Below are 14,133 nucleotides of genomic sequence, written 5' to 3' on the forward strand. Positions count from 1 at the left end.
GGTACACGTGCTTTAATTCTCTCTGTTAATATACATTTCCCTTAGAAATCACTTCTTATTGACTCCTCTGTGAGAAGAGATTTAAGCCATAATTGTGGTGCAAGGAAACCACACCACAACCACACTCAAACAATGTCAGAATAAAGAGGAATAGAGTGAACATCATTCACTGAGACTGGGCTACTAATGGCTGTTCTTGAAATCAGAAGTCTTGCCAGGCGTAGCAGCTCATGTTTGTAATCCCAGCACTTTGGGAGGCCGAGGTGGGTGGATCACCTGAGGTCAGAAGTTCGAGACCAGCCTGGCCAACATGGTGAAACCCTGTCTCTACAAAAAATAAAAAAACTAGCCAGGTGAGGTGGTGTGCACCTGTAGTCCCAGCTACTTGGGAGGGTGAGGCAAGAAAATCGCTTGAACTCAGGAGGCAGAGGTTGCAGTGAGCCAAGATCATGCCACTGCACTCCAGCCTGGGTTACAGAGCAAGACTCTGTCTCAAAAAAAAAAAAAAAAAAATCATAAATCTTACTGATAGGACTCACTTTACAGATTGGGGACAACTTTAATAAAAGTGTTCAGTGCTCTTCATTCAGCTCTGCCAAAATGACATTAAAACTCTTTCCCCCAATACAAATTCAATCATTTTCCTATTCAAATTCTGAGCTCAAGATAGTACATCTAAGAAAATAAAAATGTTCATCTGATGTGGAACTCGCTGAGCCTTTTCTCATTAAATGTATGCCTCTCTATCCTTGCAGGAGTATAGATTAAAACATGACAAACAAAATGATAAAACAATCTCTGGTAAACTCAATTCTCACTTCCAAGGTATCTTTTCCTAAGCTAATTGCTACTTCCCAAAATTCCAAAAGATCTTACTAGTTCTCACATTTGAATGTCCTTATATATTTCATATAAGAGCTCAAAATGTGGATGAACATATGAAATCCACATTTGATCATCTTATCTTCCCATCCAGTTTAAGGAATATAAGCCAGGTTGACCTAATTCGTCCATCATTACTATTCAGAGATTCCCAATGATGATGAAAATCACTAAAGCACCAGTATTGTCCAGTCTGTGCTGTAGCTACTTTAAATATTTGATCAACGAGGGCCTCTTCTACTTAATTTGCAGCTCTTAGGAACACTGAGTGATGGACTACACGCTTATGCTCCTTGAAATAAGACTTCTGCGTCCTACTGTGTGTAACTCCTTGAAATATCTAGAAATCAACGTTACTGGCCACCGTGGTGGCTCACACCTATAATCCCAGCACTTTGGGAGGCTGAGGTGGGTGGATCACCTGAGGTCAGGAGTTTGAGACCAGGCTGGCCCGTCTCTACTAAACCCAAGATAGGGTGAAACCCCGTTTCTACTAAAAATACAAAAATTAGTCAGGCGTGGTGGCAGGCGCCTGTAATCCCAGCTACTGGTGAGACTGAGGCAGGAGAATCTCTTGAACCCAGAAGGCAGAGGTTGTAGTGAGCTGAGAGGGTGCCACTGTACTCCAGCCTGGGCGACAGAGTGAGACTCCATCTCAAAAACAAAAAGAAAAACATTACCGACAACCAGTAACTGAACATTTTTTGAGTCATACAAGAGTTAGTGGGTTTCATCTAAATCAAGAGACTCATGCCTAATTACATAAAAACTACCATCTTGCTGTCCTTCTCACTTTAGGCATTCATTTTTCCACTCATTTTCCAATAGGACTGTAAACGTTCCGAGGTGAGAATTGCGAAATAATCAAGCTTATGCAAAAAATACAATGCCCCCTCCCTGACAGACCACCTTGTTTTGTCTAATAAGTATTTTGTACACTGTCTTCATACAGCGGATGCTAAGATTTAGGAACTTGATTTCAAGAGCAGAAAAGAGGACAGCTACAAATGAAGGAAGCGAGATTGTAGAGCAACCATGGAAAGGAGAATAAAGGAAATGTTCTAGAGGAGATGATTTGAACTGGGAAGAGAAGGAGACAATGGGAAAGGCACTGGAGGACAGGCACGGAGGTCCTAAAGGTCAGGTTTAGTCATCCAGGCTTCACACTTCAGGCAAAAGGGACGTTCTTCGCATTATTCTGCAGGACAGGAATGTGAATTAAATGGTGCTTGAAGACAGACAACATGGAAGAGAGTTTTGAGTTGAAAGAACAAATTAAAACTGAGAGAGATGAAGAACATGCTGTCTTTAGCAAGGACCTGAGGAGGGCTACGGCAGACATGGAGTGGAAAGGAGGAGAAATGAATGGATACTATGTCTAAGCTATGAGAGAGAGACAAGGATGCTACCCTAACCTCTGGCAAAGTCATCGGCCTTAAAATAACTGAGTGATTCACTCCCTTCCTCCATTATTTATCTACCTTTTGGCCAAAGCCCAGAAATCGAGAAGGTTCAAGCTTCTCTGCAGCTTTAAGTTCAGTTCCCTGGCAGGAGGCTGATGGCAGGACACTTCATCATCCTTCTCCTTCCCCTAGACATGAAGTTGGATGGAGTCCCACACGACTCCACCAAGCCATCAGTGACCCCTTCAGCTTCTGTTCCAGACCCTGCCTGAATGTCACCTGTCTCTCCTCTCTGGGACCCACTGAAATGGATTCTTTTGCTCCCAAACGAGATGGAAATTGCAGGAGAGCAAGCAACTCCTCCCTTCCTCTATTCCCCAACAGATGCAGTGCCAAGGCCTGCCCAGGTGGTTCCACAGTGCTCCTCCCTCATCAGCATGGGGGCTTCTCGGATTGTTCAAATGGCCTTGGGCCCTGGAGCTGGTAGGGTGCATTTGCTTGAGAGAGGTGGAGAAATCTTGGAGGGGCCATGCTGAGTCTTGGGAAGGAAAACTGGGAGGCCATTCAAGTCGGGTGGGTGGAGGGTGGGGGGGCAGTCCCTAACATTTCATTACATAAAGGCAGAAGGGACTATGGCAACATCCCATCCCAGTTTTCTTTTACTTCATTTGGTTACTAATCCATATGTTTCAACGAAAATTAGAGCACAGCCAAAAAGCCAGCAAGACTTCTGAAAGTGGCTTTTGGCAGGGGTTTCAGAGGCTACATGTTCTCCCTGCAGGTGTGAATCCCAGCTCTGGAACACAGCACATTCAATTTACCCAAACATAAGAAAAGTCATAGCCCACTTTTCCTTCCTCATCTGGAAGGAAAACAGTTATTCTGGTGATGGTGGGTGTCCTTGAGGTGGTTCACAATGATCCTTGTCATGGCTCCAGTTTGGTGGAATTCTGTTAAACCGATGCGAGAACTCCATGCATTTTTCTAAATGTAACTTCTGTAGCGTGGTTCCAAAAAGCAGTTCATGCTGCATCACCGTCCTGTGTGGGCGAATCTCAATTCACAGTTCTTAGGGGTTAGGGTCTGTGTTAGTTTCCTGTTGCTGCCATAACAAATGATCAAACAACTCAGTGGCTAGAAGCAACACACTTATCATCTTACAGTTCTGGAGGTCGGAAGTCCAAACTCAGTTTCACTGGGCTAAAGCCAAGATGTCAGATTGGTTTCCTTGACTTTTCTGGTTTCTAGAAGCTGCCTGCATTACTTGGCTCCTGGCCTCCTCCTCCATTTGCAAAGCTATCCATGTAGCATCTTCAGTCTCTCTCTGACTTGGACCCCTTGCTTCTATTAATACATCTCCTCTGACTTTGACCTTCCTGCTTCCCTCTTGTGATTGATTACAATGGGCCCAGCTGGATGATAATTGGGACTAATCTTCCCATCTCAAGATCCTTAATGGAATCACCTGGCCAAAGTCTCTTTAGCCACGTAAAGTCACATACGTGTTCCAGGGATTAGGACATGGACATTCTGGGGGCCATTATTCTACTACCACGACATCTGTGTGGCCAGAGAGCACACTTACCTTAGGTCACCTGGCCTGGGTTTCCTTATCTCCAGAACAAAGAAAATCAACTCGATCCTCAAGATCCTTCTGACACTAACATTTGCTACATAAATTTATCTATGAGATTCCTACTGTACGGATTTTAAGGAAGAGAAGGGACGTAAGCAGACACTCAGATTTTGAGTTTGGTTAACAGAGAAGCAGGAATGCTGGGCTGCAGAAGGAAGGACAAGGAGTTTGAGGTAATCCTGGAATACTGAAGTGGAGGTGTCTACCAGCTTGCTGGACATAAAGAGATGGAGCTATGACATCAACTAAAGATGTGAAAGCCAGTCATCCATCCAGAGGGGGCTTAATTCCCAAAATTTCCAAAGATTAATAGATTCTGAAAAGGGTAAATGAAAGAAAGAAAAGGACTGGGCGTAGTGGCTCACATCTGTAATCCCAGCACTTTGGGAGGCCTAGGTGGGTGGACTGTCTGAGGTCAGGAGTTCAAGACCAGCTTGGCCAACATGGTGAAATCCCATCTGTACTAAAAATACAAAAATTAGTCAGGTGCGGTAGCATGCACCTGTAATCCCAGCTACTAGGGAGGCCTAGGCAGGAGGATCATTTCAACCTGGGAGGCGGAGGGTGCAGTGATGCAGTGAGCTGAGATTGCACCACTGCACTCAGCCTGGGGGACAGAGTGAGACTCTGTCATAAAAAAAAAAAAAAAAAAGAGAGAGAGAGAGACAGAGAGAGAAAGGCAGAAAGAAAGATGAGCAAATGTTTGCAGACAAACTTGAATCTAGGAGTAAGAGGAGCTGGCAAATGAAACAGAGGCTTGATCAGAGAAGGTGGAGTCATCTGACATATGCTGACTCAGCTGTTTAGGGGAACTAATCCTGAAGCTCTTTCTAAAGTGGTTAGCTGCCTCAAATTTTGCCTGTTTACAAGTTAGATTTATTTTTTTAATAATGGTTTTCTTAATTCAGGGTATGCTATTGGGTTACACCGTAGAATTTCTTTTTAAAAAACAGTTATTTCATACAATTCATTGGTTGGGTATTGAAATGTAATTTCATTTATTTATTTATTTATTTTTGAGACGGAGTCTCGCTCTGTCGCCCAGGCTGGAGTGCAGTGGCCGGATCTCAGCTCACTGCAAGCTCCACCTCCCGGGTTTACGCCATTCTCCTGCCTCAGCCTCCCGAGTGGCTGGGACTACAGGCGCCCGCCACCTCGCCCGGCTAGTTTTTTGTATTTTTTTAGTAGAGACGGGGTTTCACCGTGTTCGCCAGGATGGTCTCGATCTCCTGACCTTGTGATCCGCCCGTCTCGGCCTCCCAAAGTGCTGGGATTACAGGCTTGAGCCACCGCGCCCGGCCATTTATTTATTTGAGATGGAGTTTCACTCTGTTGCCCAGGCTAGAGTGCAGTGGCACGATCTCTATTCACTACAACCTCTGCCTCCCAAGTTCAAGCAATTCTCCTGCCTCAGCCTCCTGAGTAGCTGGGATTACAGGCGCTCGCCATCACGCTCTGCTACGTTTTGTATTTTTAGTAGAGATGAGGTTTTACCATGTTGGCCAGGCTGGTCTTGAACTCCTGACCTCAAGCGATCCACCCACCTCAACTTCCCAAAGTGCTGGGATTACATGCAGAAGCCACTGTGCCCAGCCTGAAACTTAATTTCTAAAATACATTTAAAATATATTCAGTTCTGTGTTTCCTGGAGTTGAATAATTTAGCTAGAACTGTTGTCTTTATGAGTCCTAAAGTCAAACTTGGTGATGTTAAGTGAAAATGACTTGTGAAAAAAACTTCTCTATAATTTGATCAAACTATAACAGCATTACTGATGTGTATAATTTCCACTAAACATGTTTCACAAAAAGTACACAAGGTATTTATCGTCACAGGACAAACTCCTCTAAATCTCTGCAATATGCTTTATTCAACTTTTTCTTCATGATACAGCTTTATACATACCTGCTGTCTATCCAGTTTATTTCCGTATGTTTTCTTGGTAAGCAGTGTTTACTAAAAGTAGGAAATTAATATTTACTAAAAATTCCAAATTAGTATTTGCCAGCAATAATAAAGATGCACAGTTAGATTTACTGAGATGTCAGTAATTTGGTTAAAATAAAGAATTGATTAAAACTGAGAAAGTATTAATACTTGAAAGCTATTTGTTTAGAAATGCATGCACTATTTTCCTTCTTTTGGTTTGGATGTTAAGGTAACAACCTATAAGTTACAAAGTATTATAGACAAGTACAAATAAGATACAAAAATAATTCATGAAGTCATTTCAAAGACTTTTCCAGAAATTCCCTAGAGTTACTGTTGCTCCTGCATAAAGCCCTCACACCTGGCTTGTGAGGAAGCCCAGCGGTCTCTGTGAGTCCAGCTCCTGTGGTTTCCCAGGATGTGAGCCCGAGTTTTATTTAGAAGTCATGCTCTTAATACAATGTCCCCATACGTTAGGCTTGTTGGACGAACCTCCTGATACCTTACACGGCTTCGTGGTCTTTCAATAGATCCCAGTGTTCTAATAACTGAAGTTTGAGTTTGGCAAAGAATAAACCTCTTAGAGAAGAGAGAGAGCCAATCATTCACCTCAAATGTTATAACTGATTGCAGCTTTTCTGAGATGAGCAAAAAGCTAGCACGTCATTGCAAAACACCTTGCACATTCAGCACCGGGTTTGCCTCAAACACCTGCTAGATATCTAGCAACAAAACAAACATCATCCAATACGATGTCTGAGCATGAAGTTCTCAGCCTAGCTCTGACCTTCCTTTTGGCACATAAATTAAGAGCGCTGGGCTTCAAAAACACATCCCTAAAGAGTACATCTGCACAGCTTACTGCTCTTCTAGGACAGCCCTCTCTATCGAACCCAGCCTCATCACAGTTTCTTAAAAGAGGTGAAGAAAATCAAAATGGGTCAATATTTTTGAACCACAGCTTTTGAAAAATTCCCAGAGAATAGATTCAATACTATAAATGCTCCAGAGCAACTGAGAGGAAACACTTAATAAAAACAGTCATAGTCTAGAGCTAGTTCAAATTCATGATGAACAAAGCCAGCCCTCACTGTGACAACTGATGGTGGCACTGGAAATCACTTTGCCGATTTGAAGCAGCTACGGGAAGAGGGTCTGAAGTCAAACCTCCAATTTTATCTTGAATATATAAAAAGCAAAGTAATGCCAAGAAATTTTGCAGATGCTAGTTTCCTCAGATGACATAAAGACTCATTTAGCAAAAAAGGTATCATTTAGTTCCAGCAATCTAGTTGCAATACTACAGTATATGATTTCTGTCTGTTTGAGGTCTCTAAGCAGTTTTACCAAAGTAATTTCCAAATCCTGTTGGTGCACAATATGTATGTGCAATGCTTGTTCAAAGAACGATTCAAACAAGAGATTCTACATAAAAGCAAAATTCTTACAAATTAGTTTTTGGGAAAGGTAAACACTGAACTTTTCTCTTAAAATGCAAGCCAATGATGATGACCAAAGGTTGCGTTATGGTGTAGGTATTAGCTATGGTTGATGCTTACCTACTCAGCACCATCTGAGCACCAACTGTATGCATAACAACCTAAAATTTACTGTGGAAAATGCAAAGTGAAATCAGATGCAGCATTTGTCTTCCTCGTGTACATGATCCAGGAGAGCAGAGAACACATGAATTTTAAAACTACGTCATACTATAGCAAGTGAACGTTAAGATGCTTCGAAGAACTCAGTGAGTTGGGACTGAGGTTCTAAGGTTAAAGGAGAAATTGTCCATTCCCTTAAAAATGCTGCTAGCTCAAAATCTGGATGCCAGGTAGTGAGACCTGATGTCTAATAGAGCTCCTGGGCTCAAGGCTTTAAAAAGCCATCCTTACAGTAGATAACAACAAAGAAGTAATGCAAGTGGAAAACTATGCCAAGATACTTGATCTCCCACTCCAACCATAACCTAAACTAAGCCACTGCTAGCCATGGCAGAAACCGCTTCTCATGTTGACCATTTCTCTCCCATTACACATAATATTCCATTCCTGAGAGGCAGATTTTTAGAAGCAAGAGCTGGGTAAAACGTGGTCTTAGACCTAAACCTGTTACATATACATTGAATATACATGTATACATTGAAGACATGCCTTCCTTTCTCTATTTCAGAAGTGCATGAATTTAATATTTCCATATATTGGTATTTCAAGTGCAAAACGAAAAATTCAACTTGCTCTTTAAAATTAATGGTCTTGTTAAAGTGCAAATATCATTCTCTAAAATAGCTGATTCAAAACGCAGTAGGGTATTAATAAAATAAGCTACAATGCAACACTGATGATCTAATGTCCTAAACATTTGTTTCCTACACGAAGAGACATATAGGTCTTTTTGTATTTTGCGGCTGTCCGCTCTTCCATGATATGCATTACTAAAATTATACACAGTTCATAACGGTCATATTCTACCATGGCCATAGAAGCAGCAATGCATTTAAGATATACCAGGAAATGATACTGCAAGTGCCAGATATGAAAACCTTCAACTCAACATGTAGGCAACAAACTCAACCCAACAGACTGTTGGCAGAGCCTTTCCTCCCCGTGACAACATCGTGGTGGAAGCCCGGGCGTCTCTGCTCTCAGGCACCCTGAGCAGGTTAGCCGAGGAAAGGGGGTCCCAGCAAGGAGACCCTCGGAGGCAGCACTCCTCGTTTCTTCGGCCTGCAGGGCCAACTTTGCAGGACACACACCCTTCTGCGGGGACAGGCCTCAGGCTTGGAAACCGGGGGTTCTACAGGGCTGCAGGGAGCTCCCTCGCGGAGACCTGAGCCCCGGGCAAGAGCCCAGGCAGCGGTGCGCTGGGTGAATGCAGAGGCTCATCTGCGGGCCTCAGTGGCCCTTTTGAAAATGCCAGCAACAGAGGAGCCCTCGACGCTGTCCCTACAAAAATGTGCCAAGGAAGCTTTAGGGTGGGGCGGGGGGACCCCTCAAAAAACGCTGATTTTAAAAACAAAAGACAGGCTCGTGGCCATTCTCAGAGGCGACCACGTTACCCCCGGGGCTGGAAAGCAGATTTGTGGAGGCCAAAGACGAGACAAAAGGCACGAGCTGGCGACAAACAGACCTGGAAAGGATTTTTTGTTTTTTGTTTTTTTTTTTGGTGAGCGATGAGGGCCTCCCAGTTCAATTCTTTCTCCCCTTCCAGAGAAGATTCCTGGGCCGCTGAGCAAATCCCTTATGGTCTGGAAGAGACGTCAGATAGCCAGGGGGAGAGAACCCCCTAAACTTTCCCAAACTGCGGCAGGCTGGTGGCTGATGGCGGGCAGCGGCCGCGGACCTCGGGGTCCCGGGACACAGGGGGCACCCCGGGGCGGCGGCCGTCCCCTCCCTCCACAACAAAAGGGCCCAGCGCAGCCCAGGAGCTGCGGCTTCCCAGACCCAAGCCCGGCGCGGGGAGCCGGGAGCGCGATCCGGCGGCGCGCCCTGGGCGGCCCCTCTGTCCGCGGCGGCATCGGAGACAGAGTCGCGTGTCCCAGGCGCGGCATAAAGGGGACCCCCGAGCGCATCCAGAAGAGCCCCTGCCGCAGCGGCGACAGCAGCTGGAGCTGCGCGTGCCCCCGCCCGACCCAGCCCCGACCCCTGGCCCCAGAAGCCTCTGCCCGGGTCACCCCGCGTCCCCGGCCCGCGCCGCCCCCTCGGGAGCGGGTTGCAGGGGGGCTGCAGGCCCGGAGGCTCCCGCTGCGGCTCGGGCTGCGCCGCCACCACGCGGCCCGGGACCCTCCCGCCGCCGCCGCCGCCGCCTCCGCGCCAGGCCCGGCGCGACACAAAGCCCCCGGCCCCGCCGCCGCCCACAGACCTTGCGCTCCGGCGCCGGGCTCCCGCAGCGTCTTGGTCACCGCCTTCCAGACGTGGCAGCCCAGCAGGCACAGCAGCAGCGCCGCGGACCTGCTCATCTCCGCCGCGGGGCCGGCGGCGGCTCGGGCTCGCCGAGAGCGGGCCGGGCGGCGGCGCGTCACGGGCGGCCGAGCGCCGCGCCCCCCTCCATGTCGCTGGCTCCGCGCGCCGGGCCCGCCGCCCGATTGGCCCGGCCCCGCCGCCCCGGCCGCTCCCTCCCGCGCACCGCGCCGGGTTTCCCCGAAGAGCCGCGGCGGCGGCGGCTGCTGCTCCGCCAGTTCCTTAACCCCTTCCTGCCCCGCCCGCCGCCGCTGCCGCCGCTGCCCCTGGCTGCGTCCAGGCCCCGGGCCCGTGGTGCCACCTGGCGGCCGCCGCGCCGAGGGAGCCCCCGCCCGGCGCCGCTGCCTCGCACCCCTCGCCCGACCCCCGGCGACATGGCGCGCCCCGTCCCCGCAGCCCCGCAGAAGAGCCAGACCTGCCTTTCAAGGCGGAGCCCTTTTCATCACACCAGGCCACCCGAGGGGCCGCAGGAGACATGGTATCTGGCTGTAACCCCCCCGCCCCCATGCCATCCTAATATAGTTGTGTCCCCCAACGTAGATTTCACACCCAGTGTTAAAGATCCGCAAGAACACTCCCTAAGCTAGTATAGACTGCAGTAGGCCTGCAGTACCTACGTGTTGGCGGGTGGACAGCTTCAGGTGGAATGGTACTTGGATAGTTCTAGGGGTTAGGGTGGGGAGGAAATCCACATCTTTTGAGGCCCTAGGTGCTTTAAAAATTTCTGTCCTATTAAAGAAAAAAGATTATTCCATGACACGTGTGAAAGCACAGCAAAGAAGACCCTCTTTGGAACCAAGGCAATAGGTATAGGCGCTACCATGGGATTCTGCAGTGGGGGAGAAAGGTTGGGTTCAACTCTGAATACAGCAGGAACAAGTGGGGATTTATAACCGAGGACCAGGGTGGGAGGCAGGGAATGGAAAATTACTAAGAGGAAACATCGGGGGAAGGGGGATTCTAACAGGATTCTTGAAGATCAGACAGACCCTGGCAGGGCTGGGGCGGGACGGGGCGGACGGGGAAGCTGGTCAGATATCCAGGGTGGGGGATTCTTGGTAAACTGAATCCAGCAGGGTTCTTCCTGAAAGTAGATTTTACGAAGAAGGGCACAACTGGGCCTAGAAGGAGGTTCTGGAGCCTGACTGTAATTCGGTCAAGCAGACTCTTTGTCCATCTTCACAATACATGATCTAAGAGGTAGTTAGCATTATCCCCATTCACAAATGAGAAAAGAGGCTAAGGAGGGTTAAGGAATTTGTTCAGCAGTGCACACCTGGTCAGTGGCAGAGCCGAGATTCTAATAAAAACGTCAGTCTGACCCTAAAATTGAAACTCTTCACAAAAACCTCCAGACTTGGCTGGGTGTGATGGTTCATGTCTGTAGTCCCAACACTTTGGGAGGCTGAGGCAGGTGGATGGCCTGAGTTCAGGAGTTAAGAGACCAGCTGGGACAACATGGTGAAACCTGTCTCTACCAAAAATACAAAAAATTAGCCAGGCACGGTGGCGCACACCTGTGGTCCCAGCTACTCAGGAGGCTGAGGTGGGAGGATCGCTTGAACCTGGGAGGGGGGAGGTTGCAGTGAGTCAAGATGGTGCCACTGCACTCCAGCCTGGATGACAGAATGAGACCCTGTCTCAAAAACAAACAAAAAAACAAAACAACAAAACAAAACAAGAACACCAAAAAAACTACACACAAAACAAAAAAAACCTCTAGAGTTTCCTTGAGCCTAGGGACCCCCTCCATCCCAACCTCAACTTTTCTTTCTCTCAACCCACTCCTGTCTGTATGCCTTCCACACAACCTTCATGTCCCTCTCCACCTTCTCTTCCAACTAGTGCTGTGGTGACCTTCTGATTTCCACTGGGGACCTAGGAAGATCCACTCCAGACCCATCATCCACCCCACACTGCTTCCAGAACACCAGGCCAGAAGGAGGGTTATTACTGTAATTTCATTAATTGAGCATTAAGACATGGCAGGCACTGTACCAAAAAAAGAATGAAGGATGGCACTTGCCCAGTTGGCTTATAAAAGACAAATGACTGTAAGACATGAGAAAAACTAGGATGTACAGAAGCCTATATGGGTTTTATAGTCACCCTTAGGACCAGTGCTGCAATTTGCACAAATCGCATACCTGCACAGGGTGACAGCACTCAGGAAGGCAGAAAGAAATAAGGACTACTGGATTCCCTCCTTCTTCTGACTCCTGCATCAAAGCCTTGACGTGGTTCCAGGGGCCACCTGAGAGTCAGAGAAAAGAAATGAACGGTATGACAGTCTAGCTCAACTCTCAACTCCAGCTTGAATGCCAGCCTGCAGGGACACAGAGAGTCCAGGGCAGAAAGATGGCTTCATGGAGTGTGGTGGTCTTGAGGTTTTTAAGTCATTTTTTGAGAGTAGGGGGCTGCTTCTAAGAGAAGCGGTACGAAGGTCAAACAGAGTCGACACTTCTGACTTCACGTCCATGAGGAAGCGCCTTTGACAGGGATGTAGGTTATAAGAGACAGGACCAGTCTGAGCAAAATAATAATTGTAATATGTAGTAGTCATAATCAAGAACCAGATTGAGGTCAGGTATGGCCACTTCATGCTTTTGGGGGACAGCAAATTCATTTTAATCCTAGCACTTTGGGAGGCTGAGGCAGGAGGATCACTTGAGCCCAGGAGTTTGAGACCAGCCTGAGCAACAAAGTAAAGCTCTTGCTCTGCAAAAAAAAAAAATATATATATATATAAAATATATAATATATATAAAATAATATATATATAATAATAATAATTAGCTGGGTGCAATGGCATGCACTTGTAGTCCCAGCTTCTCAGGAGGCTGAGGCAGGAGGATTGCTTGAGCCCAGGAAGTCGAGGTTGCTGTGAGCTATGATTTTGCCTGTGAATAGCCATTGCACTTTTGCCTAGGTGTGAGACTTTGTCTCAAAAAAAAAAAAAAAGAAAGAAAAGAAACAGGTTGATTATTAGGAAAGCACCTAGGTCTCCTGTAAAACTCTGAGATATAAAGTGTGGTCTTCTGTGAACCCCTGCTTCAAGATCTCTCTCCTTTTTGGACCAAATCATTGTATACTTTCCATGCATTATTGATTTATATATTTGCCTGTAACTCTTGCTTTCCTAAAATGTATAAAACCAAACTGTAGTTTTTAACTACCTCGGGTGCACTTTCTCAGGACCCATTGAGACTGTTTTTCCTGGGGCTATGGTCAATCATACTGGCTATTTTGAATAAACCTTTATAAAATACAAAATAATAATAAAGTGTGATCTTAACAAGGGATGAAGAAAACTAGTATTTAGGGGTTCCTAATATATGGCACTCACTGAACTGGAGCTATTTCCTCATAACAACTTATTTAGTAGGTATCATTATTTCCATTTCACAGATGAACAAACCGAGGCTGGGTGCCATTAAACAACTTGCCCAAAATACAAAGATCTGATAAGTGCAAATTCCCTATACTATGTTACTTCTGAGAATAAATTTTATGCAAATGATTCAAATTACCTCTAGGAGTGTCCAAATTGTTTGAACAACCTGCTCTAATCCCAGTGAGGTTCGAATCTAGTGAATACTATGGTGCCAGTGTTCATTTCCTGGCTTTGACAGTGTACTACAGTTTTATAAGATGTTACAATTGGGGGAAGCTGGGGGAAGGGTATATGTGACCTCTCTGTACTATTTTTGTAATTTTTTATAAGTCTATAATTATTTCTGATAGAAATATTTAAAATAAAAAAAATCCCATTCTATGCCATTTTTCTAAGTCTTATTGTTTACTCAAAACACTGGTGTTTGTGATCTTAATAGAGAGTTCCAGAACGTTTCAGGGTGGAAGAAATCTTAATAAACTGAATCAAGTGGGGTTCACAATCTTAACTGTATCAAGCTTGTCCAACCTGCCTTATTTTGTTGTTGTTGTTGCTGTTTCTGTTGTTCTGTTTTGTTTTAGACTTTTAGCAGCCTAAAGCCATCGTTTTTAATTCCATCTCTAGTGATAAGTGGAAAAGACGGATGAGGAAGGGGCTTTACTGGCTCAACCAAAAATAGAAACGAAGAACCCATGACTGTATTCTCTCCCTTGGACACCCCTGCGAGATGCTCAGGTCTGATGGGCGTGGTTGTTATTATCATGTATAACAATACTTCCCAGGACGAATTGGAACTTTAGAAGTTTATGTACCCTCATAGCAACACTGAGTCTTATCTAAATAGTTTCAGAAACACCGCTCCCATCCCATTTTGCAGATGCCCTTATGAAACAGAAAGAGATTAAACAATTTGCACAGTACATTCTGCAGGCC

The 14,133-nt window shown here is 46.1% G+C and overlaps 1 protein-coding gene across 1 annotated transcript in view; it reads right to left on the reverse strand.

Moving 5' to 3' along the window:
- Positions 1 to 10,025, reverse strand: part of FAM171A1 (family with sequence similarity 171 member A1) — a 147,800-nt gene extending 137,775 nt beyond the window's left edge. The window contains exon 1 of the mRNA XM_033208664.1: positions 9,709 to 10,025. Coding sequence (XP_033064555.1) covers positions 9,709 to 9,805 — 97 coding nt within the window. The 5' untranslated portion in view covers positions 9,806 to 10,025. The remainder of the gene's footprint in view (positions 1 to 9,708) is intronic.
- Between the last annotated feature and the right edge of the window lie 4,108 nt (positions 10,026 to 14,133).

The sequence above is a fragment of the Trachypithecus francoisi genome, unplaced genomic scaffold (assembly GCF_009764315.1).
Source record: "Trachypithecus francoisi isolate TF-2019V2 unplaced genomic scaffold, Tfra_2.0 Lachesis_group9, whole genome shotgun sequence".
Classification (NCBI taxonomy): domain Eukaryota; kingdom Metazoa; phylum Chordata; class Mammalia; order Primates; family Cercopithecidae; genus Trachypithecus; species Trachypithecus francoisi.